The following is a 26,019-nucleotide window of genomic DNA, read 5'->3' as shown; positions in this document are numbered from 1 at the left end:
GACTCTTCCAAAAAACCCACTCAGGGAGCTGCTGGGTTGAGGTTGTTGAGTGCAGCCTGAAAACTGAGGTTTCACGGTCAGTTTGGAGGAATCGGCTCACCGTTTTTTTTTTTTTTTTAAGATTGGTTTGTTTTCCTTTGAAATAAAAAAGAATTATTAACTCTGTTCTACAGCCTTCACTGAAAGCAGAGTGCTGAGAATTTGATCGTACATTCCCCAGGGTTTCTTCTTCAGGGGACATTGCTAGGATGGGGGAGGAGGTACTTTTCAATCCCTAGTGAAAAGAGGTCAAGTGCAGAGAATGAATGAGGACTCCCCATCCCACACGGCCACCACTCAACCCCGTGTAACATCATCCACAAAAAGCTCTGCCCAGGCTCAGAGAAAGGCAACCCACGGAAGCTCTACAGGGCGTGAGGTGGAGTCAGACCCCAGCCCAGCCTGGTCCCTGAGGTGGTCTCCTTGCATTTTCTCACACAGCTGGGAAGGGCAACTGCTGCCAGGAGCTATAACGCTGGGTGCACCACCTCCACGGACTCAGGAATCCTGGGGCAGGAGGTCCACTCACCATGTCCCCCTCTACTCTATAGCCCTGCCCCTTGACCCTCTTCCCCACTGACTTCCAAAGGGAGTTTATCTGGTGTAGAGAGTGGGGCAAGGGAAGAAAGTATAACCAAGGGCCGCAGGCCATACAGGATCTGACTCATCACTGGGCTGGAGGGGGCCCTGATTGCTAGGCTGCGATGGACACAAGGGCAACCATCAATAATGCTGGCCACAAAGTCCCCTGGGAGTGCAGACTCTGCTGCCGATGGCCAACTCAGGCAAAGCCAGAGTAGTGGGTCACTGTCTCGAGTTGGGTACCCTAGAGGGAGATCTTGACATGAGGATTTTGTGCAGGTGAAAGAAGAAGTGCTCTCAGGAGAAAGGGGGTAAAGGAAGCAGGGCAGTACAAAAAGAGAAATAGGATACAGCTGAGTTCCCAGAGGTTGGAATAGTTAGATGGGGGAAAGGAAGCCTGCAAAAGCAAAAATAGGTGATTTTCCACCCCCACTAAATCACCATTACACTAAACCCCCCCAAATTCTATCCCCTTTCATTCTTTCCCATGCCATTGTGGGTGAGTCCTGTCTCCCAAATGCTGTGCCAGTCTCCTCCTGCCCCCATCCCTGGAGGGTCCCAATTAGACTAAGTGGATTATTAGAAGAGGGAATAGGTTGAATAAAGAAAGCTCAGGTCCCAGACCACACCCTCCTGGTTTTCTCCAACCTCAAAGGTGTCTCCTTCTCAGCCTCTATGGTGGGTTTTTCATTGCCCAGAGGGCCCCAGGGCTCTGTCCTTGGCCCCTTTCTCTTGCTTCTCAATATATACGTACAATCCTGGTGACTCCATCCAGCCTATTGGCTTTAAATACCATTGACATGAAGATGGTTCAGTAGTGGGCGCTGCGGAGCCCCTCCCAGATCTTCTTCACAGAGCTAGGACTCCCTCACCTTCGCTGTGCTGGCCTGTTGGCTGCCAGTGGGCCACAGTCCCTTTTCCAGAGAACTGCCCTCAGCTGACCAAGCCACTTGCTTTCAAAGGCACAGCCCTGCCCCCTAAAGTACAGTCTATAACTAACTGATGGAGGCTTTCACAGGTTTCTCCTGAATGTACTCCCATTGTTAACCACATGCATTTGGATCCATCTCAGGCTCTGCTGCAGACTTGACCTGAGAAAACCTTCAAATTTTATTTGCAGCCTGAACCTTTCCTCCCAACCTCAGACAGCCTGCTTTGCACCAAATTCCTTACTTAGCCCTCCCCTCATCTTCCCCATTTCAGTAAATGGTAACTCCATCCTTCCTGTTATTCAGGCCAAAAACCTTATGGTCACCATTAGACCCTCTCTTTCTATTATACTCCATGTCCAGTCTGTCAGCAAATCCTATTGGCCCTGCTTTCAAAATAAATCCACAATCTGACCACTTCTCACCATTTCCATTGCCACCGCTCAGGTCCAAACCAGCATTCCCCTTGCCTGCAATTTTGCACTGGCCTCCTAACTGGTATGCCCGCTTCCACCCTTCCTTGCTTTCAGGTTTCTCACAATATGACAGCTAGAGTGATCCTTGTAATATGTAAGTCAAGGCACTCCTCTGCTCAAGACTTCCAGGGGCTCCCATCTCCCTCAGAGAAGCCAGAGGCCTTACACAGTTAACGCGGCTCTAAGCCATCTGTCCTCTCCCCCATTCCCTATATGTCCACCTCTGGAGCCTCATCTCCTTCCATTCGTACCCTCACCCACCCCTCAAGTTGGCCTCCTTGTGCCTTAACCACAGCAAGCATGTTCTACTGTAAAGCACTGCACAGGCTGTTGCCTCTGCCTGGAATGCCTTCCCGTGAGACCTGCTTCCCTAAGGGTTCTGCTCTGCTGTCACCTTTTTGGTGAGACCTTCCCTGACCACGGTATTTAAAACAGGCTTCCTTACTCTCTTCCCTGCTATATTTTGCACCATCCAATTGTCACCCTTGATACTTTGCACATACTGATTCTTGCTTATTTCTTGTCTGTCTCTCCTTATAGACTGTAGGCTCCATGAGGGTGGAGGTTGTTTTTTTTTCCTGTTATTCTGTGCAGTATCTCCAGTGCCAGGTCAATGCCGAGTGTGTGGTAGGTACTCAATAAACATTTACAGAAAGATTGAAGCTAGACTTCTCTGCTTTCTTCCATTTCCAAATCTGAAACTGATAACTGAGTAGTGTCCTCAAATGGAATCAACTGACCATTATAAGACTTGGGAGATGCAAAAGTGTTGGGCAGAGCGACCTCTGTTACCCAACTTCTTTTTCATAAAGTGCGGGTCAGAGCATGTGTAGAGCCTCATGGGGTGTGGAGAAGTTTAGCCTTTGTCTTCCACCATCTTTCCTGGATCAGGGCATGGGGATAAAAAAGACTGAAAACTGGAAGAGCAGAAAGGTCAAAGTAGATTTTCACAATCATCATCTTTTAGGAATATTTTTCTTATTTAAAAAATAATACTGATTTTCTCGGGGAGAAGGGAGGGAAACATGGAAGACAGTCCTTCCAACCAAAATGGTTAGAAAAGCAGGTATGAACGTGGAGAAGGCAGGTATAAAGAAGGGGAGGCAGGTGTGAAGATGGGAAGGCAGGTGTGAACATGGGAAGATGGGTGTGAAGATGGGAAGGCAGGTGTGAAGGTGGGGAAGGCAGGTATAAAGTAGGGGAGGCAGGTGTGAACATGGGAAGGCAGGTGTGAACATGGGGAGGCAGGTGTGGGAAGGCAGGCTCACCCCTTGTTATATATAGTGAGAGACGGGGGCTTCCCTTTCACTTTGTACGGTAAAGAGAAGGCTTTGAGGTATCAACAACTTTGGGTTACTGGGAAAAGGACAAAGAATCTGTGTTTCCTGAACATAGAGGGGCAGTCTCTTTGGCAACTATGGACTAGCCGGTCTCCTCCAGCTCCAAGAGGTCATCCACGTATTCCACAACTTCTCCCTGTAAGAGACAACAGGATACCTCTGGTAAGTGGTCGGCCTGACTTGAAAAGTGTTGGTGAGCAGAGACTGTTTCCAAGAGGCCATTGCCAGCTGCTGGCTTAGACTGGAGCGGCCTTTCTCGTTCTCCCCTGCCCTTGGGCTCAGAGGACCCTCCCTGAGGGTGGGGTCTTGAATCCACTCCATGCAAACTTGTAGTGAAGTGCTCTGCAGCCCCCACAGAAGGAAGGCCTGTGTGAAGTAGGCTTTCCAACAACTTTCTAAAAGACCCTGCTTCGGGCCCCCTCTTCTGTGCATCCCTTCCCACACCCCTACAACCCCTTTCTATTAGTAGTTATCCCACAGGAACACTTTCTGTCTGCTCCCTTTTGCCTTGATCACCAGTCCACACACTTTTCAAGAACCAGGACCTGGGTTATTTTTCTTGTCCAGCGTCTAATACACAGAAGGTGTTCAATAAACCTGCTAAGAGATGAATTATTGAGTGTATATCTGCATGTTGCTGGTGTGACTGAAGCAATCACCCTACTTAGAGAACAGACTCTTGGATACTGTGGGACCCACTTGTCCACTGGCTCCCTCCTTCTGCAATCAGCCTTAAGCCTCAACCTGAAACAGCCCAGCATACTTTCTGATTTCTTTCTCTGCATTGATTTCTCTCCCACAAGACACCTGGGCCACCAGCGGACAACACCTCTTTACTGCAGAAAATGAATGAATCACCACGCAGGCCAAGCTCTCTTCCTGTGAGGTCAGCACGACCAGCCCTACCTGTGCTGACCACTTCCTGGCCTGTTGTAGTGGAGGCTATTGGCACCTTGTTCAAATCTACCTTCCAGTGCACCCAGTTGCTGGGAGCATTGGTTGCTAATAGCTGGACAAGTGCTCTGCCAGGGAGTGTACACACCAACGCCTCTGGGCTGACAACAACCAAGGAAAGGTTGATAAGGGCCACTACAAAAGGCAGGAGGAGCTACGTTGTGTAACTCATGCTCCCGAACTCCCCTGGAATCAGGCTAAGCTTGACTCCAGCTGAGACCATGTATTTGCATAGCTCATTCCCCTTCCTTTCCTACTTGAGAAAGGAACTTCCTTTCCTCCACAAATCACTCCACCAAATTATAATCTATTTCTTTTAGACTTCCCTGAAGCAAAGAACTATCAGAACCGGAGACTTGAAGCATTGATTTCAGCCTGCTTTTATAGTTCCTGAAAGTATAATGGGCCTCTGCAAAATTTTTAACCAGTGTGCAAACTTTCAGGTCTTGCACACATTTCAACCCCAGAGAAATAATAAAGAACACTACGAATATCAGTAGCTAAATTGTATTGATGCTTTGTTTCAAAGCAGTATTTTGTCCTTTGGAAATTTTAAAGATTAAACTAAGAATTTTATTTTATTTGTTATATTTTATTTCAAATTATTACATGCCATAATTTCATATGTAGGAAAAAATAGCTTGTTCTGTAGAGAAGGATGAATTCTTTCACAACTCTAAAGCCTTGATTAAGATGTTAATTACTTCCGGGACCATAACAGAATCTTTTTATCTTGAGAATGTCAAGTCTAAATCCTAGGAATTTTAAAGCCTGGAACAAGCCTGGTCTGTTCAATGGATGATTATTAACCAGCTGTGTGACTTTGAGCAAATCACTCTACCTTTCTGAATTTGTTTCCTCATCTGTAACTTAAGACAGCTTTAATGAATCTTCATGATAAAAACACCAAACAAACTAGGAATATAAGGGGAACTTCCTCAACCTGACAAAGGGCACCTATAAAAAAAACCCACAACAGGGGCGGCTGGTTAGCTCAGTTGGTTAGAGCACGGTGCTCATTACAACAGGATTATGGTTCGATCCCCTCATGGGCCACATGAGCTGCACCCTCCACAACTAGATTGAAAACTACTTGACTTGGAGCTGATGGGTCCTGGAAAAACACACTTAAAATAAAAGTTAAAACAACAACAACAACAACAAAACACCACATCACAGTTAACAACATACTTAATGCTAAAAAAGAATACATTCCTCCTAAGATTGGGAACAAGACAAGATGTCTGGTCTCTCCATTTCTATTGGACATTATACTGGAGGTTTTAGCCAGGGCAATTAGCCAATAAAAAAATAAAAGACATCCAGATTGGAAAAGAAAACTTAAAACTACCTCAATTCATACATAACATGATCTTGTATATAAAAACTCCCAAGGAATCCACAAAAAAACTATTAGAACTAATGATTAAGTTCAACAAATTTATAGGATTACAATATCAATGTATAAAAATCAATTGTATTTCTATACACTAGCAATGAACAACTGAAAAATGAAAAGAAAATAATTCCATTTGAAATTGCATCAAGAATAACAAAAGTTAAAAAAACATTGTCAAAGGTAATTAAAGAAGACCTAAAGAAATGGAAAGACATCCCACATTCACAGATCAGAAGACAGTATTATTAAGACGTCAGTACGCCTAAAGGGATCTTCAGATTGAGCACAATCCCTATCAAAAATCCCACTTGTCTTCTGCAGAAATTGGCAAGCTGGTCCTACAATTAACATGGAAATGCCAGAGACCCAGAAGAGCCAAAACGATCCAGAAAAAGAAAAATGAAGTTCGAAGGCTCACACATCCAATTTCAAAATGTGGTACAAAGCCACAGTATTCACGTGGCACTGGTATAAGGATAGAAATCTAGATCAACGGAATAGAATTGAGAGTCTAGAAATAAAACTTCACATTTATGATCAATTGATTTCCTACAACAGTGCCAAGACAATACAACAGGGAAAGAAAGTCTTTTCAACAAATGGTGCTGGGACAGTTGTATCTATCTGCATGAAAAAGAATGAAATTGGACCCATACCTCGCATCATATGTAAAATTAACTTCAAATAGATTATATTTCTAAATGTGTTAAAACTATAAAAATCGTGGAAAAAAACATAGGAGTAAATTTTTGTGAACTTGGGTTGGGCAACAGTTTTTTAGATAAGACACCAAAAATACAAGCAACGAAAGAAAAAATAAATTGGATTTCATTAAAATTTAAAACTTTTGTGCTTCAAAGCACAATTAAGAAAATGAAAAGACAACCCACAGACTGTGAGAAAATATTTGCAATTCATATATCTGGAAGGGGACTTATAACCAGAATATGTAAAGAACTCTTACAACTCAACAATAAAAAGCCAAGTAACCCCGTAAAAAAATGGGCAAAGGATTTGAATAGACGACATTTCTCCAAAGATATACAAATGGCTAGCAAGCATATGAGAAGGTGCTCAACATCATTAGTTATTATGGAATTACAAATCAAACCAAATTGAGATACCACTTTATACCCCCTTGGATGGCTATAATAAAAAAGACCAACAAACACTATCCCATGTTGATAAAGATGCAGCAAACTAGAACTCTAATACAGTGCTGGTGGGAACATAAAATGGTGCAGCCGCTTTTGAAAATAGTCTGGCAGTTTCTCATAGAGTTAACCATAGAATTTCCATACGACCCAATAATTCCACTCCTGGTTGTATACCTAGGTATATACCCCCAGGTATAAGAGAATTGAAAACGTATGCCCAAAAAAATTTGTACACAAATGTTCATAGCATCATTAAAATAGCCAAAAGGTGGAAACAACCCAAATGTCCATCAGTGGAGAAATAAACAAAATGTGGTATATCCACATAGCAGAATATTATTCAGCAATAAAAAGGAATTTTTACATGTAACACGATGCATGTTACAACATGGTGGACCCTTGAAAACATATGCTCAGTGAAAGAAGCCAGTCACAAAAGACCACATACTATATGATTCCATTTAGATGAAATGTCCAAAATAGGCAAATTCGTAGAGACAAAAAGTAGATTGATGGTTGCCAAGAGCTAGGGCAAAGGTGAGGGGGGAGTGAGCAGAGGGGAAGGAATGAGAAGTGACTACTAAGAGTTTTGGGGTTTCTTTTGGGGGGTGATGAAAATGCTGTCAATTCAGGTAGTAGTGACGGATGCACAACTTTCTGAACATACTAAAACCCAATGAATTGTATACTTTAAAAAGAATTTTACGAGGGGGGAGATGAGGGTAAGGGGGATCAAATATATGGTGATGGAAGGAGAACTGATTCTGGGTGGTGAACACACAATGGGGTTTATAGATGATGTCATACAGAATTGTACAACTGAAATCTATGTAATTTCACTAACAATTGTCACCCCAATACATTTTTTTAAAAAATTAAAAAGAATTTACTAACAATTGTCACCCCAATAAATTTAATAAAAAAGGAAAAAGAAAAAAAATTAAAAAGAAAAAGAATTTTACGGAATGTGAATAATATTTCAATAAAGCTGTTCTAGACAAACATAATAAGGGAAACTGCACATATTATAATGTTAAATGGAAAAGCTATGATACATAATTACAGTTGACTTTATAATGAATATATATTGGAAAGCGTATAGAAAAACCTGAAAACATATATACCAAAATATCGACAGTAGCTTGCCTCTGGTTAATTAGGAACTCAACTCCTCCCCCTTTTTCTAAGTATATTTTTCTCCACTTTCCATACCATACCAGCCCACTTTGTTAGTATCTAGCCAGCATTCATTCCTTTGCAGTATCCTTGTGATCTTATCTCAGGCTCTGCTTCAAGGGAACCCAACCCAAGACATATGGTACGTGTATCGCTTCCTTGTTTCTAACTCGCTTCCACAGGCAACACAGGATTTCATTCTCTCAACCTTGTGAGGTCAACATTATTAGTCCCATGTTCTAGACAAAGGACTGAGGCTCAGGGAAGTGAAATGAATGCTAGTAATGAGTCTGTCCCCTGCAAATTAGTGCACAGAAAACAAATTCCTTGACGATGTCTTGTTTAGCGTGTTTCACCAAAAACTGGGGCAGTGGAAAGAGCAGATATGGAGGCTCAGAGTCCTGGGGTGTGGCCTAGCAACTCCCAGAACTTCCTGCCCCCCCCACCAAGCTCCTCATCTATAAAGTGAGGGCTCAGAGCAGAACAAGTTCACCACTCTCTTCCAGCTCCAATGGCTGGCAAGTGCACAGCTGTCTTAGAAAGCATTTTCTAGTTTGTTCTAAATGCATCTCTCTGTATGCTACCCCTGAAGATGGCTTTTCTGTAACTAGGCTGCACCACCACAAAATAACTGCTCCATAAGCAAAAAAGAGTCAGCTGAGTGACAGTCAGGAATTCTAGGGAATTTCAGAGAATGATAAAACAACGTATAGCAAGGACCTAATTAAAAAAAAGGATAATAATCTCCAAAACATTGGGATGGGCGTTTCCAAATGTCTTCATAGTACTGAGCAATTAAAAATTCACTGTGGTTTCATAAAACGATTTTTGGTTTTTTTGTTTTTAAATGATGGTGGGATGGCTCCTGTGATGGATTTCTGGAGCACCCCTCCATATGCCCTGTCAGGAAGTATGGCACTTCAGTCTGGGTTCCTAGAAAGCCACTCTTACTCATGCCAGGGCTCTGACTTTCATTAAAACACCCACAGAAATTGCATTTCTCAAGGTCCCCTTCTGTTTCTTATTTCAAGGATAAGTTGCCTTCCAGTGATTGTAGCAAAGAAATGAGTAATATTTTCTCTCACCCAGAAGTGTTAAACATGAGAACTTACCTCATCATCATCCATTATATTTTCCTTAGCAAAGGCATACAGCTCTTTCTGGAGTACAGTCACATTAAAGAACTGAACTGCTTCCTGTTCAGACATAAAGAACAGTTTATATGACCAACCTTTTAATGTTAGAACTCGGAGGAGGGAGCAACAGGGCTTGGGATTTCTTTGGGGAGGAGGGTGATGAAAATCCTTAAAATTAGATAGCGGTAATGGTTGCACACCTCTGTAAATATAGTAAAACCCCAAATTGGGTACTTTAAAGTGTGAATTTTATTGTATTTGAATTATATCTCAATTTTTAAAAAGTGGCCAATTCCAGTAAACGACAGAGTATGTGTACGAGAGAGAGAGAGAGAGAGAGAGAGAGAGAGAGAGAGAGAGAGAGAGAGAGAGAGAGAATAGGCAGGGGAGAGAGGTGTGAAGAAAGATGTATGAATGGCAAACCAGGACAGCATACCGAAATCCCAATGAAAGTACAAGTTAAGGACAAAGATTATTTAGAAAAGATCTTTTGAAAGCAACATGTAAGTTTTGAAAGGTCCCCGACAACACATACAAAGCTGAGCTTGCCCATCATGGGAATTACATGATGGTCCATCCACAAATGAGCCAACCACAGAGCTGTGAAAATCATAATAACGTAGGTATATGGCGTGACATGGAAAATGTTCCGATGAATTGTTAGAAAGATAGAGCAAGCTGCAAGACAGTATATAAAGTATGATCCTGCTTCTGTAAAAATAAATAAATACATGCTGTATATATGAGAAAACGCACAGCAACAAGGCAAGGGGTAAAGAGAAGCCATGGGATTCTAAAGGCATTTCACTTTTTAAGTAAAATATTTCTGTGATGTTTGAAATTTGTAGAATTTTTACTGATTTAAACATCACAATAAAGCCATAAAATAGTCACAGACAGAAAAACTACAGGAAGAACGCATTTCCTTTCATTTCTGAAATAACTCTTTCTCTTAAGGTGCAAAGCATGTCCAGAACATAAGAATGAACAGGAGGAAGGGAACTGTCATGCCTGGAGCAGCGGCACTTACTGGTCTGGGCTGGAAATACTCATCTGACAGGCCCCACTTGTCCCTGTGGTACTGGTAATACACCAGGTTCTGCTGCATGACCTTGTCATCCTGGTCAAAGAGCAGGTAGCTGACCGCACAGGGGGCCGCATTCTTCAGGTCGCTTACTGGGGTCAGAGAGAAAAGAGGAACAGAAAATCAGCAAATGGTGACCTGCATTTCCCCACACGAGCCACCCCTCCTTGAAGCACAGCTTCCGAAAGGAAAAGGTTGTGAACAAGCCCCTTCTCCACAGCCCCTCCTTCGGAAGGAATCATCCTTGGGTGGGCAGGTCATAGACGGGGTCTCCATGGCAACCTGGGGTTCTGACATATTGAATTTCCTTGTTAGGCAGATGCCTTTGCAGAAATGCCTACTATATTCCACCTCAGTCTCCTGTGAACTAAGCTGGTCTCACATCCCTGGAGCCTGAAAAGGCTGGGTCCCAAGGCCTAGACTGTCAGGGGACTGAGGGAGCTGAGGAGCATGTGCTCAGCAAATGAGTCCCCATTTGGGTCCCAAAGTGCCCGGGTCCCATTTGGATGACACCGCAATCCCCAGATCCAGGTGGGCCCTCCTATAGCTAAACTAAACTAGAAAAACCAAAGGATAGTGGACTCTCTGGGCTGGAAGAGACTTGAAAATTCACCTGGTCTTGTCATCTCCAGGAGGAGAGGTTCCCACCTCAGCCTCCCTCCTGAGAGTTGCCCCACCTATAACAGCACCTTCAGCATACGGTTTTTGCAGGGATTGGGATTTGTGTTAGGGGTGGAGGACAAAAAAGAAGAAGTGACAAAGCACAAGTCCTTAGTATTTATTCTGGCACATTCCACATCTAATTTACAACCAGAGAACACTACCTTTGCTAGAGTTCTGGTTGGCCAAAATAACCAGAGTGTGTATGAATAAATTGTACCACCCAGTGGCTGTTTCTGGTAATGACAACTTTAAAACGGGAGTTCAAGGACACTTACACGTCTTAGTACCAAGGCCTGTGAGGCTGGGAAAGAATTCAAGTGTAAATAGCAATGCCTGCCCTCAAGAAATTCAGTGCAGTAGGTAATCTAGAAAGAGTTCAAAACAGGGCAGACTTTCAGGAAGCCAATTTCCGGAAGTAAATTTTATTCCTACGGAATACCTATAACCCCAGAAAACAAAGATTTCCTGGGGAGTGGCAAGCAAAGCTAGATGTTTTGGTTTACCTGTGCTCCTAAGTCTTTGCCAGAGTTTCTGATACGCAGGATGATTTTCAGATATGTGAGGATTTCAGAGGACCGGGGAGCTGCCAGAGCCTGGATGTGTGTAGAACACCTCTAAACGCCCAGCGCTCTGGCTCTGTGCACGCACAACCAAGCCCAGCTCAGAGGCAGGAAGACCTGACAGAGTCTTCCCCATGTTTCAGAGTCTAGCACGCGGCTAGCTCAGGGAAGTGCCGGTGCAGATTTCATGAAAATGAAATAAAAATACCAGCTTATGTTTTTATCTGACCGAAAATCTTTAAACTGTGAACCCAAGATAGGCATAGTGTTGATAAAAGTTTGAAGCTGGGTGATAGGCAGACAACAGTTCATTATACCACCTTCCCTACTTTAAAGTAAGTTTTTAAATGTCCGTAAGTTTTTTAAAAACCATGTACACAATTTTTCTTCGTTCTCATTAAAACAGGGTTCTTCTCAGTGCCGATGAATAAAGGCAAACCGTTAACACTGGAGTATGGGGGGTAGGGAAGTGGTGGAGATGGGAAGCGGTGGTTTGCTTTGATATCTCTCTGTACATCTCCCAGATGTTTGCTTTGCTGCAACAAGCCTGTATCACAAACCTTTTCTGAAAGAAAGCACTGATCAATCACTTATATTAAAAACGAGGGCTCTTGCCAAGCAAAAACGCTGCTTAGGAGTAGAAAACTATTCCCTCAAAACTGGAATGCAGTTAATGAACATTTGCTGTGGACCTACTGTGAGCTCAGGGCTGTCTCATATGAAAGTGTGTGCATAGATTATATAGAGCATGACTCTTGTCCTCTATGCTACATGATCCTCTACCAAACAGCTAGTGCCACTGTTACCATGACAAGTAAAACCTCATCCCTTCCATCCATGAAAGGGGACTTCTGGGAAGGACACCTGTTTAAAACACTCCTCACTCTCCTGTTAATCTCAGAAATGTCCCAGCTGAGGAACCGTTTTCATTGCCTCTTTAGACGAGGTTCACGCTTTGGTTAAGGTCAGGTTCCCCGCTGAGAGAGGCAAGTTACCTTACTCAGGAAGACCTGGTGTAAATGACTGCTTCAGAGGAACAATTTTGATTAGAAGCAAAAATTAAAAATTAAAAAAAATATATGTCTAGAAAATGTTTTTATTTTTTCTTTTAACCTTCAGCAGGCAAATGTTTCAGTGTGTCCTGAAGAAGACAGGAGACAGGATGAAAGGTAAGCGGCTGTTCCAGGAAGACAGAACCCAACAAAGAACAAAATGGTCACCATAGGGGAGGAGGGCTGTGAAAACTAAGACCACCCATCACTCTTCCCAGGACACCCCTGAATCTGCAAGAAGAGGTGCTTCTGAGTTTGAACGGTAGCCTAGGGGAATCTAGCCAGCTTCCTGCCATCAGACCCAGGCATTTCATCAGTAAGACAAAAGAGCTCCTGCTGCAACTGTCCCTAATAATCCTTCTGTGCTTGTCACTGAACCACCAAGGTACATGTTGCTCAAACAAGTGGTACTCCACAGTCAGTCACAGGGAGAGGAGGAAAAGCCAAAAAAAGACAGGCTCTGAAGTTCCAACTGTGAACTACTTTCCCTCTCACATTCATTTCCCTTTGTCCACCTGGAATGTTCTGACTGGTAAGCTCCAATTTCAGGCCAAGGCAAGACCAACTGGAATGAAACTCCAACAGTCAAAAAAGTAAGGCTGATGATGGGGAGGAAGAGACATAATGACAAAAGGAAAAAAGGGTTGCTATGTGCCAGTGTGTGAATATCCTCAACATTCCATGTCTATCAACTCATTTAATCTTCACAATAATCTTAGGAAGTTAGTGCTATTATGTGTACTTTACAGATGAGGAAAGTGAGACACAGAGAAGTTACTAAGTGACAAAGCTGGAATTCGAATCCAGGCAATCTGGCTCCAGGATTTGGCAAAGCTCGGTACCAGCGCTGATGATGTAATCTTGATGCATTCTCTCAACAACCATACGTAAGGGTTATTACCTCTATTCTATAGATGGGGAAGCTAAGTCTTAGAAGGATCTTGCCAAGATCGCGTAGATTACTTACACTTATAATAAGCAAACTGCAAATAATGATACATGGTAGCCACAAATTTCTCCACTGGATAGCCTCCTATAACTGGGGTGAGGTTCTCTTCACACTGTATTTTGCATTCCAGAACTTCTACATAATGATCTGAAAGAACACACACAAAGTTTCAGAGCAACGCACTCATTACTTAATACTACTTCTACCCCACCTCCCAAATGATAAAGGTAAAAGATAAAAATGATAAATGATAAAGGTAAAATATTTGCAACACTGATGATAAAGGATTAAAACCTTTAATATGCAGTTTCTTAAAATTAACAAGAAAAAGATAAACACCCAATATAAAAATGGTCAAGAGGATATTAACAGAGAGGAAACGATAAAAATGGCTAATAAACATTGTGAAAAGATGCTAAACCTCATCTGTAATTAAGAAATTAAATCCCACCTAAAATAATTTAAACTCTTAAATTGATAAGATTTTTGAAATTTGATAACACCCAGTGTTAGGGAGAGAATGGAGAAACTTACTCTCTCATATTCTGTTGGTAGAAGCAAAACAAAAACAAATTTTTCAAAGAGTAATTTGGCAAAACTTATCAGAGGTTAAAATCCACATCATATCCTCTGACCTAGCAGTCTAGTTCTAGGAAATTTTCTTTAGACATAGGCTCATATAAACACTGTTTGTAACAGCAAATAAATGGAAATAACCTAAATGTTGGTCAATAGGATATTGATTAATAAATTATGGTACATATAAACAATAGAATCTATATAGTCTTTAAAAGAGTAGGTTGACCTAAGTATAATAACACAGAAATATATCAAAGACTACATTTCCAGCCTCCCTTGCAGTGGGGTTGGGGCCATATGATTATCTGTGCTGATGAAATGTGAATAGCAACAACTAATGAATGCTACTTCTGGGCCTGGTCCCCAAAAATCTCCCACGTGGTACTCGGCCCCCCTCCCTTTTCTCCCTTCATGCAGCTAGAAGCAAAAGATTCCAGGATAATAGTACACATTTTGTTGGGAAGACTGTTGAAGAATAGGCACTCTCTTACATTGCTGGTAGAAACACAAAATGTTAACAAAATGCTAAATAATTTATAGAAACATTTACTCTTTGAGCAGTCAATCCTACTTAAGTTGACTTTGAAAACACATCTCCATAAAGAAAAAAAAGCCTAAAATTTCCCTTTGCAGTATTATATGTAATAGCAAAAGATTGGAACAACCCAAATGTCCATCAGATAGTTGAATAAACTGTAGTACACCCCTCCCCTCACCCCTCAAAAAAGTACTCGGCAGCAATAAAAAAGAATGACACAATCTCTGCGTACTCATTAAGATATACTGCTTAAATTTACATATACACAAACTTTATAGAAAAAAAATGATTCGGGCAAGAATCCTCAACAGATGCTAGCTCAGAGGAAAAGGGGTGGGGGTGACACAGAGTTTGATGGATAGTAAGTTGTATCTGTCCACAAATTATTTACCAATCTCAAAAGGAAAAACAGTTATTATATTGTGGAGAAACTGGAGATTGAAAAGCACTTTAACCAAATGCTTAAAAATTAACATCACCAATAAGGGGCAAACAGATACCATGTTCATCTGAACATGATACTCTAAGAAGGACACTTCCTAATGCTCCAGCCAAACAAGTACAACCTGAATGTAATTGTGAGGACATATCACTGAATCCCAGACTGGGGAATATTCTGTAAAGCAACTGGCCTAGAGTTTTTAAAAAATATCAATGGCATAAAAAAACAAAGAAAGGCCAAAAAAATGTTCCAGATTAAAAAACACTAAAGAAATAAATAATTAAGCAACATGATCTGGGGCCAGCTCGGTGGTTCAGGTGGTTGGAGTGCCGCGCTCCTAACACTGAGGTTACCGGTGGATTCCCACATCGGTCAGTGAGCTGCGCCCTCTACAACTAAGATTGTGAACAACAGCTCTCCCTGGAGCTGGGCTGCCAAGAGCCACGGGGGTCTGTGTGAGCTGCCGTGGGCTGTGTGCTGCCAGGAGCGGTCTTTCATATTTAATACTACGTGCATATATTACCTATCAAAAATAAAATAAAGTTTGAGATTAGGTATAATGTACCCCATCTGGTGAGACATTATTTCACTGGAGTTAAGAGGTAAGACTCTGCAGTCAGAAGGCCTGAGTTCAAATCCCAGCCCTTCCCTTGAGGACAGAAAGCACAATACTTACCCTCTCTATGCCTCAACTTTCTCAGCTATAAAATGGGGAGAATGTCAGTCCCTTCCTCATAGGGTCACAAAATTGAGATAACACATATAGAAAGCATAGAACAGGGCCTATCATCTACTTAGAATTTAATAAATGTTACCTTTTCTAATAACTAATTTTTAAATCTATAGTCAAAACATGGTAGCTCCAAGTTATACCCTTTTTGTACCCATTCCTTTACTCTGAGTGTAAGGAATACTCCTGACACTATAGACATGAGGGAGGTTAGAAGGGAAAACTCCTCACTAGCAGAAGAACACGAATTAACTAGTGCTGTGTGCGGTCCAGGCATGAGCACCAGCAGCTGACAACATCACACAGAGAGAGAGTCAACCAGACATTCTGTGCCTCCTGGTGGAAGAATTCAGCACGCACTAGGAAGCAGTCTTGCTTCCCAAACCCCACCAAAAAAATAAAAATCAAACCTGAGTCTGATCAAGCCTCTACATCCAACTACCAATTTATAAGAAATACAGAGGGACCAGCTGGTGGTTCAGACGGTGGCTCAGACGGTTAGAGCTCCATGCTCCTAACTCCGAGGGCTGCCTGTTCGATTCCCACATGGGCCAGGGGCTCTCAACCACAATGTTGCCAGTTCAATTCCTCGAGTCCCACAAGGGATGGTGGGCAGCGCCCCCTGCAACTAATATTGAACATGGCACCTAGAGCTGAGCTGCCACTGAGCTCCCGAACGGCTCAGTCGGTTGGAGCGCATCCTCTCAACCACAAGGTTGCCAGTTCGATTCCTCGCCTCCCATCCCAAGGGATGGTGGGCTGTGTCCTCTGAAACTAGAGGTACAGTACTCACCCAGTCCCAGACTTATTTGTCCAGGGAACCCTTTCTACAAGGTACATGTGTTCTAAGACACATCTAAGACATGTGTTCCCAAAACCAATTTGGGAAATCTCTTCTTGGCCATTTCCCATTTTCTGGAGAATGCTGCTCACTAAAGGCTAAAGAGAAACCCTAAGGAAATCTGGGCTCTCTCTGGATGGTGTTTTAAATTTTCTTTCTTTCGTCATTCTTTCCTAAACTTCCTATAATGAGCATGCACTGTTTTATAATCTGAAAATTCTTCTTCCAAAAGTTATCTTCTGACAACTACTTAGAGGTTCATTATACTCTTTATTCTACTTTTATGTGTGCCGGACATTTTCCACTATTGGAAATACATTTCCAATACAGTAACATGATGCACGAGGTACTCGTGGGCCCACTTTTATGTTTCAAAAAGCCTGTGGGGATTGTGTAATCGGGCAGAGCTGATATGGTAGACTTCCTCTGCAGGCCGGTGCTTGAACATTATACTCTATTTCTGCAGAAGCCCCTGCCGCGTCAAAGACTGATCAAGTAGGTGTTGGCCACGCCAGTTACCCATTCATATTTAAACTCAAAAGTTCCTCAGAAGCCACTCAGCCACCTAGAAGGCATGTAGGTTCCACAGGGGCAGCTATCCCATTGACGTCTAGGATACAACCCCCACCAACCTGCTACGGAAAGGTAGAAATCCTTGAAGTCCCTGATCTCCCTGGAGCCCTCACAGGCTGCGAGACACTCATAAAAGGCCTTGAAGAAGTCAGGAAGGGCCAGCTCCATGTCTGTGATGGATGTCCTCCAGTTCTCACCGTTGTACGCCCGCACGGCACGGATGAACAGGCTCTGGAAAGCAAAGAGAAGTCAGTGAAGCTCCCAGAAAGGAAGCAAGCCAGACCTGTCCTCTGGAAGGAATCAGACCACCATCGAGCTACATTCTCATGAATTCTGAAGAAACCACACTGATCCTTAATTAAATATGAAGCCAATTTGTGACTTACTTATGTCTAGCTTTTTCTACCCTGTGTATAATGGTATGCTTCTTATTTTGCGTAATTCAAAAAGTAGCAGACGCTAGATAACAAAATCAAATTCAAATCAAGGAAAAAGAGAAAACTATAGTGACAGAAATCCGAGCAGTGGCCTCCAGGGTTCGGGGTGGGGCAAAGGCTTGACTGCCAAGGGGCATGTGGAAACATTTTAGGGGAGAGGAAAATATTCTATATCATGGTTATGGTGGCAGTTACACCACTGTATAAATGTGTCCAAACTCATTGAATTATATATTTAAAATTGTTAACTAGATTTTAAATAAATTATATCGCAATAAAGCTAATTTTAAAAACATGAGTCAAGGAAAAGACATATCTTGAGAGCAGGTGTCAAATATCTCTCCCAACAGTGACGTATAAAATAGGAGAGCCATGCAGCAGCATGAGTCACTAGGGAGGGCAGCCAGGTGCCAGACAGTGGAAATTTCAAAGAATTTCTGCTAATTGTTGACAGGACCAGGTTAAAAAAAAATAAGGCTGAGCAAACAGCCTGGCCTCATAAGAACTAAGTAGAGATCTTGGATCTACACAGAAATCAGCTGAGTAGGAAAAGTCAGGACAGGACTTGAAATAAGCATGGGCCTCTCCATTTGGAGTTCCTTTGCAGCTGCTCCAGAATGGGGGTATCTGAGGGACACTCCTTGGACCTGGAATTTTCACCCTGCTTAAGGCCTCAGGTAGGGAAAGTGGATCTCCCTCAAACTCCTGGACAGGCAGCATCCCCTGGAAACAAGACAAGCAGAGAACTGCAGAGGCCTTGCCTGGAGACTGGCTCACTGAGTAGCAACTCCGGGAACCTGGCTCTGCAGAAGCAGCAGGGTGACAGCAGCAAGAGGAAGGCCAGGCAGAGAGAGGGAATCCTCTGGGCGCACAGGAGGGCAGCTCTGCCACACTCAGCAGTACTCCAAAGGGGAAAGAAGGGTCTACTTGCAGTTAAGCACAGTGCATGACCACAGGCACTCAGCTCTGTTCCCCAGACTCTATGAAAAATGACAGTGAAGAGAGTAAGAAGGTGTAATGTAAATCCTTTTTATGGGAGAATGGGAAAGGTGCACATAGGAGACAAGAAATTTCAACAATTTTTGGGAAGACAGAAAAACAAATTATCACAGAGGGGCCCACAGGGAAAGTGAGCGACACAGCCCGTTGGCACTTGTAGGCACCAGAGACCACAGAAGGCTCGTGCAAGGCGTGAAACCAAAAGCAGGGCTGAATGTCTGAACAGGGGTGTGGGAGCCCTAGTTTCCAGCCCAGCACCTGCCTGCCGACCCAAGGGGTCACAGCTCCCAAAGCCATTCCTTATCAGAGACTGATGGATTATTCTAGAGACTCTACCTTTAAAGCCTGGGGTCAAGGACCAGGCATAGCAGGGCTGGGGTTGAGGCACAGGGCTGAAAACCAGGAAGCCGGTGAGGGTTCTGACTCAGCTGTGAGGCCCCCATCCCTCTCTCCACACTGGCTCTCAGTCACCAGTAAACAAGCATGGACACCCCACAAGCCCTGCAGAAGGTTGAAAAATTCTTCCCTGGAACACTAAAGGGCTCTCAGAAAAGAGACTTCACATACTTTCTGAGGGTCAAAAAGTGAGCTTGCAGCCTGGTCACACTGTAATCAAACCTTGGGATCTAATGGCTCCCCATGGATATTTTCAACACTTTCCTGTGTTTTCAATCCTGCCCTACCCTGCATTGGTACCCATGCTCCCCAGTGCCTGAGCTCGACAGGCCCAGACAATAGTAAATGCTCAAAGGGGTTAGATTCTTCCTCTTCTTATTGGCCTCATTAATTCTCATCAGAATTCCCCTTTGCAGGTGCATAAATTTAAATAGTCTCTCAAACAAGTCAGTCCTCCTAGTTCATTTATTCTCTTTCTGCTTTAATACATATACTCATATACGCGGTGTGCGTGTGTGTATAGAAATATCTCCTCGTTTCATCAGAAACGGAGACTTATGTCTCTGTTTCTTGTGTTCTTCGTCCTTTTTGGATGATTTCCATGATATGTCTTTATTCCACCATCTTAAAACTAAATAGTCAAATGACCACATTTTCTAAACTATAGCATTTAAAAGAAAGGTGACTTTAACAGCATTATGGTATGTAAAATCTCATTCTTTAATGGATCAAATTTGTGCTAAAATGTCAATCATTTCTAGTGTCATAATAATCATTAAATGTCATCAAAAATTACTAGAGGTGCTTAGATGTCTATAGCTGTTCACTAAGATACACGTTGTGACTAACCACTGTGTAAAAAATCCCAATATACCTCGTAGGACTTGGTTTCCAAGTCTTTAATGTAATCCTCAGCATCAGGCAAGCTCTTGTAATAAGCCATGTTTCTCTTCATCATTTCATCATCAGGATGCTTCAGTAGAAAGGTGTGAGCAGCTGCAATGGCTTTCGGAAGATTATTTGCCTACAGTACAAAAAAGAAAGATGAAAGCTACTCAGTGGATGGTGAGCAATAATTTTTGCAAAATAAGAAGGTCTGTTCGGTCCTTTAATAATTTAGTGTTTCTATACCATGTTTCCAGCTAAGGGTTCAGTGACTTCCAGGGCCCATCAAGACTTGGTCAAGTGTTTATTCTCTGAAGGTGATTAGATGACCTCTGTGTGCCTTTGCGGATCTACTCTCCACGGTGCTCCATGTCCTAGGAAGCTGGCCTGTATGGACGACAACCATGGACTCCCTTGTCCTCTAGTTTCCAATGGGGTTCATCAATGAGGAGCCCCAACAGGAGCCCCCAATAGGAGACTGAAGGAAAGGAAGAGAGTAAGGTTGTGTTGTTTAGTCTACTGGCTCCCTCTCTGCTTAGCAGCACCTCGGCTGCTATTGTCCCTTAACTGAAGGTCACAGCTACTCTCAAGGTGGCTCTCTCCATATAGTCTCTCCTTCCAGGTTTTCTCCTTTGCCCCTTTTAGCCTAGAGGTTGCCACACCCCACTGTTACTGGCCTTTGTACATAACCACCTTATTAAATGTTCCTCCAGTCACTCAAATGACTATACATACATCTTTTCTGCCAGAACCTTGACAGATACATTAATATTTTCCCAAGTGTCTCACAGAACCTTCTGCTTTACCATCCTCAATGACCCCCACCACCTCCTCACTTACTCATCCATTCACTCAGCAAATATTTGTTAAGAGCCTCCTACACGGTAGGCACTGTTTTAGAAAGTGAGTCTGTAATGATGAGCAAAATCGGGGGAAAAAGATTGCCGCCTTCATGTCCCATACATTCAAGTAAGTACTCTCTATCTCCCAGCAACATTGATTAAAAAGACTGTCTTTTACGTTACCCCGTGCTCTGTCTTCCCACTTTTCATACCACTCTGTGGGCTCAGCTAATGTGTCTATCTCCCCCTCCAGACTATGGTCCTTTTAGGACCCAGCAGTGTCATTCACGTCTGCAATCCTGGCACCTGGCAAGGCAGGACATAGTATCAGGGATTTGGACATGACATGACTACATATTTTCATAAAGCCAATTCATATTTTCTTCTCTTTTCCCTTTTCTCTTCTCCCCCAGTTAGGTGGTGGCCATCTGATTGTGAGTGTCACTGCCTCATGGGAGTAGTTGTCTGGCTAGAATGCAGAAATTACTCATGTGACAAAAGCCCTGTGCTTTTGAGAGAACTTGGCAAGTGATGAGAGGAGGAAATTGAGAGGGGAGCTGCGGGAAGAAACTGACCTGGAAGAAGAAGAGGGAGAAAGAGGGAATCCTCCAAACTAGAACAAGAGTTCCCCTTGGGGCCTGCAGGAGCAGCAAGGTCTGTGGCCCTGGAGCTGCAGGTGTGGCACCCTTGTGGGAAAGAAAAGCCCGGGAAAGCAGAAGTCCTCAGAGAGGAATAGAGTGTTGGGGGGGGCTCAAGAAGGCAGGCAGACAGGGAGATGGACACCTCTCTGTGTGAACACACAACCAACAGCCAGAGGGTCCCCCACATTGATGTCCTGGCTCTGGAAGTTCCCTGGAATCATGGCACAACAGGGTGGGGGCCGGGGTAGCACGTGTGCATGTGCACAGACTATCTTCAGCAACCTGGAGGGACACTCAGAGGCAGCGATTACAGAACTAGGTTTGGAGACAGAAAATAAAGGGATATTTGGTACACCTGGATTTCTGAGAATCAAAGGGTAGCACATATCTGTACGAAATTGCCCCAGAAGTGGAGCCAAGTCATTTGCAGAAAATGGCAGTGGCCGCAACAGACAATTGGTGGGTGGTGATGAGGGCCGACTCCCAGATGTCAATGCTGATATTTTGGGAATACCAGTCAGTGGCCTGGAGTGAGACTGCCTTTGAAAGAGTTCTACAGAAAGCTCTGCAGTCCTGGCTGGAAAAAGTCCAGTCTGGCAACTAGAAGAAAGGGAGGAGGTATGAATGCAGCCCTTTTAAAGCATTTGTCAATGAAATTAGATTCTCTAGCTCTCACAAGAGCACTTAGAAAGAGGGGTTCAACGTGGGGTTTTTTAAGGCCTCTCACTTAGGACCTGAGTTTTACAAAATGGAACCCCATCCTTAAGAGGACAGGGTGATTTTATTCACTTTAACTCAGGCCCTGCCAGCTGGAACATGAAGCTACATCTTGGCAGCTAAATCTCTGACAGACCGCAGGCAGGTTTTGGAGAAGGTGGGTGGGAGCACCTACCCTGCCATGGGTTCCTGAGAGCCAGCCACGTACATGAGAGGACGCCATCTACTGCCAAAAGAGCCACTCCTAAATCGCCCTCGATGTGGTGGGAGGCCCAGTGGTTCAGGAGAGAACAGAGTCCACAGCCAGGAGGGTGAGGTAACAGTATCTATAAAGTGGCCAGCTCTGTCTCCTCAGAGTTCCAAGTTATTAAGGATGAGCACTTCATGGAGATGGCAGCCATAGCTAGTGACATGAAACCTAAGGTAGGCTGGTGACATAAAACCTAGAGTGGGCTTCAGGGCTACACACCAGGAGCTCGGCCCCTTCTCTACGTGATCACACATTCACACCTCCTCACCTCTCTCTGACAGTCTGGACCCACCATCTCTATCCACGTGTTCAACTCAGGCATTTGTCCTTAATCACTGAAACAGAGGCCTGCAAATCAGACCAGCACAGGAACATCTACCTAAATCCTGCTATAGCAGGCAGGACCATTTGCCTCCAGTGTCTAACTCTAGACTTCAGGTGCAGGCAGAATGTATGTGCCGGTCACCAATCATTCTTCCTGTACCCAGAAACAGTGTGAAATTATAAACATCATTAAGGAAATAAATAAATAAATAAACCATAGAATATCGCCACCTAAAATCAGTTTTTCAAGGATTTTCAATTGAAGCAATGAAGTGAAGATTCTGATTTTTTAAATAAAAATCTTAACTTTTTTTCTGCCCTAGAAGAGATCTCAAAATACTAACAGATGGTATTGTGCTGACGTTTAAGTAAGTGATTATTACAAGACCTATAAAAGGTTTCAAAGAGAAGCTACGAACTTCCCCTCCTCCCTATGTCACTTGCTTCAAACGCATCTGCATGTTAAAGAAATCAGAGATTTTACTATTCTCAAGGTTTAAAAATAAAATGTTTCCCCCTTGATTATGTGACTCAAATTTGGTTCTGACTGTATTTGCCAAAAGCTGTACAAAAAAGAGAGAGAATTAAACAAATCATTTTTAGCTTAAAAAATAGTGCTTCTATGAGCCAGCCATCATTTTTCAATGTCCTGGAAATTTATTAACTTTATTCCTGGTTCTATTTTAAAACTGGTTTTGTTTGTTTGTTTGTTTTTGCCAAGACAAACATTCACAAAACTGATACTTTAGGTTCTGTGATATTTTATTTCTCATATGAATACAACATACACGTGGCTGTTTCAGCGGAAATATGAAAAACAGATCTTGCAGCCCAAAGACTAAAAGCCAAGTTAAAAAAAAAAACCACACACAAAAAAACTTCTATCTCCAAAGTCTGGCATATGCCATGAATCTATATAATTTTTTTGTAGTCATTAAAATAAATGCAATAGATTCCTTTAAAAATCGTTTTCAATTAAATAAAGTAGAAACTGGACCTTGAGAGGGCTTTCTTGGCAAAACCCGGTAATGACCCGCCCATGTAAAGCCTCTTGATCCAGTAACAGGGAATTCAGCCCATTCTTAAAACTTGTGGGTCCCCAGAGTAAAGATTCAAAGGATAAAGAACTGCAATTTGTGGCTATTTTTAGCCAGCAATCCCAGACAGAATCTAGGCAGCCACGAAAAAGAGGAAGACAACTGTTAAAGTCTAGCTGAGAGCGCCAACCATGAATCACAGTGCACGAGTTCTGCTCCTCCAGGCAAGGAGGTGTCCTCCGAATGAGTGCCTGCCCTTTCCTGGCCTCGATTACCTCATCTTTAAAAAGGACTAACCAGCTCCTCAGGTCCTTTTCGGCTCTATTATTTATTGAAAGTCACCACTCACTTGAGAGAAGGGGATTTTAATGGCATAGGCTGAAAAGAGGAGTCTTCCAACACCAGGTAACAATTACCAGGCTTGGTTGGGTGCCAGACACAGTGCGAGATGTTCTATGTACGTATTCGCTGCCTCAGAACAACGCTTCAAGAAACGTATTTTCATCTCTATTTAAGATCAAGAAGGGGATACAGGATTTAGACGCGTGCTTTTTGGCAGGGCCGGGTGATAGAGAGAGCGCCTGGATTAGAAGAGACGGTGGAATGCAACCCGGGACGGAGGGGGCGGAGCTTGGGCCTGGGGGCGGGCCGGAGGCGGGGCCGGGGCGGGGCCGGGGGCGGGGCGGGGGCGGGGCGGACTTGCCTTGAAGTAGGCGAACTGCAGAAACTTGTACGGCTCGCGGCGCTGGAAGTCAGCCAGCACTTCGCGGCTGGGCTGCGACTGGCGGAAGGCTGGCAGGCCCTGCTTGCAGCGCTTGAGGCAGTGCGCTCGGCGCAGCAGGCCTCCGAAGAGGCGCAGCTCCGGGTAGCGGGCGAGGTCGGCGGGGGAGTCGGGCCCGGGCGCCGCGCTGCAGTTGCGGTGGCAGAAGGCCTCGCTGTCGCGCAGCAGGCGGTGCAGCCGCAGGCTGATCTCCAAGTAGCCCACGCTCTCTGCCCAGCGCTCGCCGCTGTACTGGTCCAGCGCGTGCCGGTAGGCCGACTCGAGCGGCATCAGCTCGTCCCGGGGGAAGCTACGGAAGCTGTAGCGCTCGTACTGGGCGCGCCCGGAGCGCGGCGCGCAGCCGGCGCACAGCAGCACCAGCAGAGCCGCGGCCGCCCCGCGCCGCCGTTCCATCGCGCCCGGCGGAAGGGACCCAGCGGAAAGGAGAAGAAGGAGGAGAGCGGCGCGACGCGGCCGGCGGAATGCCCGGGGGGCGGGGACGCCCGCCCCGGCCCGCCCCGTGCGCCTGTCCCTCCCCGCCCCGCCGGGGGTCCGGGCGCCGCTGCGGGCGTGGGGACGTCTGCCCTAATGGACCATAGATTAGCGCTGCTTAAACTCTACCATCACTTAGAGGACTTGTAAAAACTCAGATTTCTGGGCCGTGCTGCCAGAGTTTCTGATTCCGCGAGTCGGTTGGGGTGTGCGGGTTTGCATTTCTAACCTGCACCCTGGTGAGGCTGAAGCTTCGGTCCCAAGGCCGACACTTTGATAGCTCTGCTGACCACCTCACCTTTCAGGGAGAAAGATGAATAAAATGAGTAAGGATGTCAGTGACATCTCGTGAACAATTTAGCTAGCCAAGTTGAAGATGAGGCACCTTACACAGCCCTGCGATTCCACTTTTCAATATATACTCCAGAAACGTGTCTGTGTGCATCAAAAGATTTGGATGGAATGTTAAAAGCAGCTCTTAAACTCTGTAAACTTTTTGGTTGAAAATAACTTAAACAGAAAAGTTGCAAGGATACTACAGGGAACTCATATACCTTCTCATCAAAATCCATAAGTTGCTATTGTTATGCCATATGTCCTTTCTTTCTTTACCTACTTTACTTTTCTGAACCATTTGACGGTAGGATTCATACATCACGCCCACTTCCCCCTTCATCTTTCAGTATGTATGTCCTAAGAATGAAAGTACAGACAGTGATCAAATTCAACACGGACAGAAGACTTTAATCTACATTTCCTATTCCAGTTTTGTCAACTGTACCAATATGTCTTTTATAGCATTTTTCCCTCGACAGGATGTAGCCCAGTATCGATGTATTGCATCTAGTTGTCACCTCTATTTAGTGTCTTCTAATCTGAACCTTTTCAGCTTTTCCTGTTATGCTATTGATATTTTTTGAAGAATACAGGTTAAAACAACATTGAGATACCACTGCGCACCTATTAGAATGGCCAATGTCCAAAACAGTGACAATACCAAATGCTGGCAAGAATGTGCAGCAGCAGGAACTCCCATTCAT

The 26,019-nt window shown here is 43.9% G+C and overlaps 1 protein-coding gene across 1 annotated transcript; it reads right to left on the bottom strand.

Moving 5' to 3' along the window:
- Nucleotides 1–140: 140 nt before the first annotated feature.
- Nucleotides 141–24,948, bottom strand: CRTAP (cartilage associated protein). The gene is made up of 7 exons (XM_081071424.1): nucleotides 24,431–24,948; nucleotides 19,906–20,055; nucleotides 17,259–17,430; nucleotides 13,515–13,643; nucleotides 10,219–10,364; nucleotides 9,165–9,248; nucleotides 141–3,502 (listed from the first exon to the last, which is right to left on the bottom strand). The coding sequence occupies exons 1-7, from the start codon at nucleotides 24,899–24,901 to the stop codon at nucleotides 3,449–3,451; spliced, it is 1,206 nt and encodes a 401-aa protein (XP_080927550.1). The 5' UTR covers nucleotides 24,902–24,948; the 3' UTR covers nucleotides 141–3,448.
- Nucleotides 24,949–26,019: the final 1,071 nt, after the last annotated feature.

This window comes from Rhinolophus hipposideros (assembly GCF_964194185.1).
Source record: "Rhinolophus hipposideros genome assembly, chromosome: 14".
Lineage (NCBI taxonomy): Eukaryota > Metazoa > Chordata > Mammalia > Chiroptera > Rhinolophidae > Rhinolophus > Rhinolophus hipposideros.
This window is presented reverse-complemented; position numbering and strand designations above follow the sequence as displayed.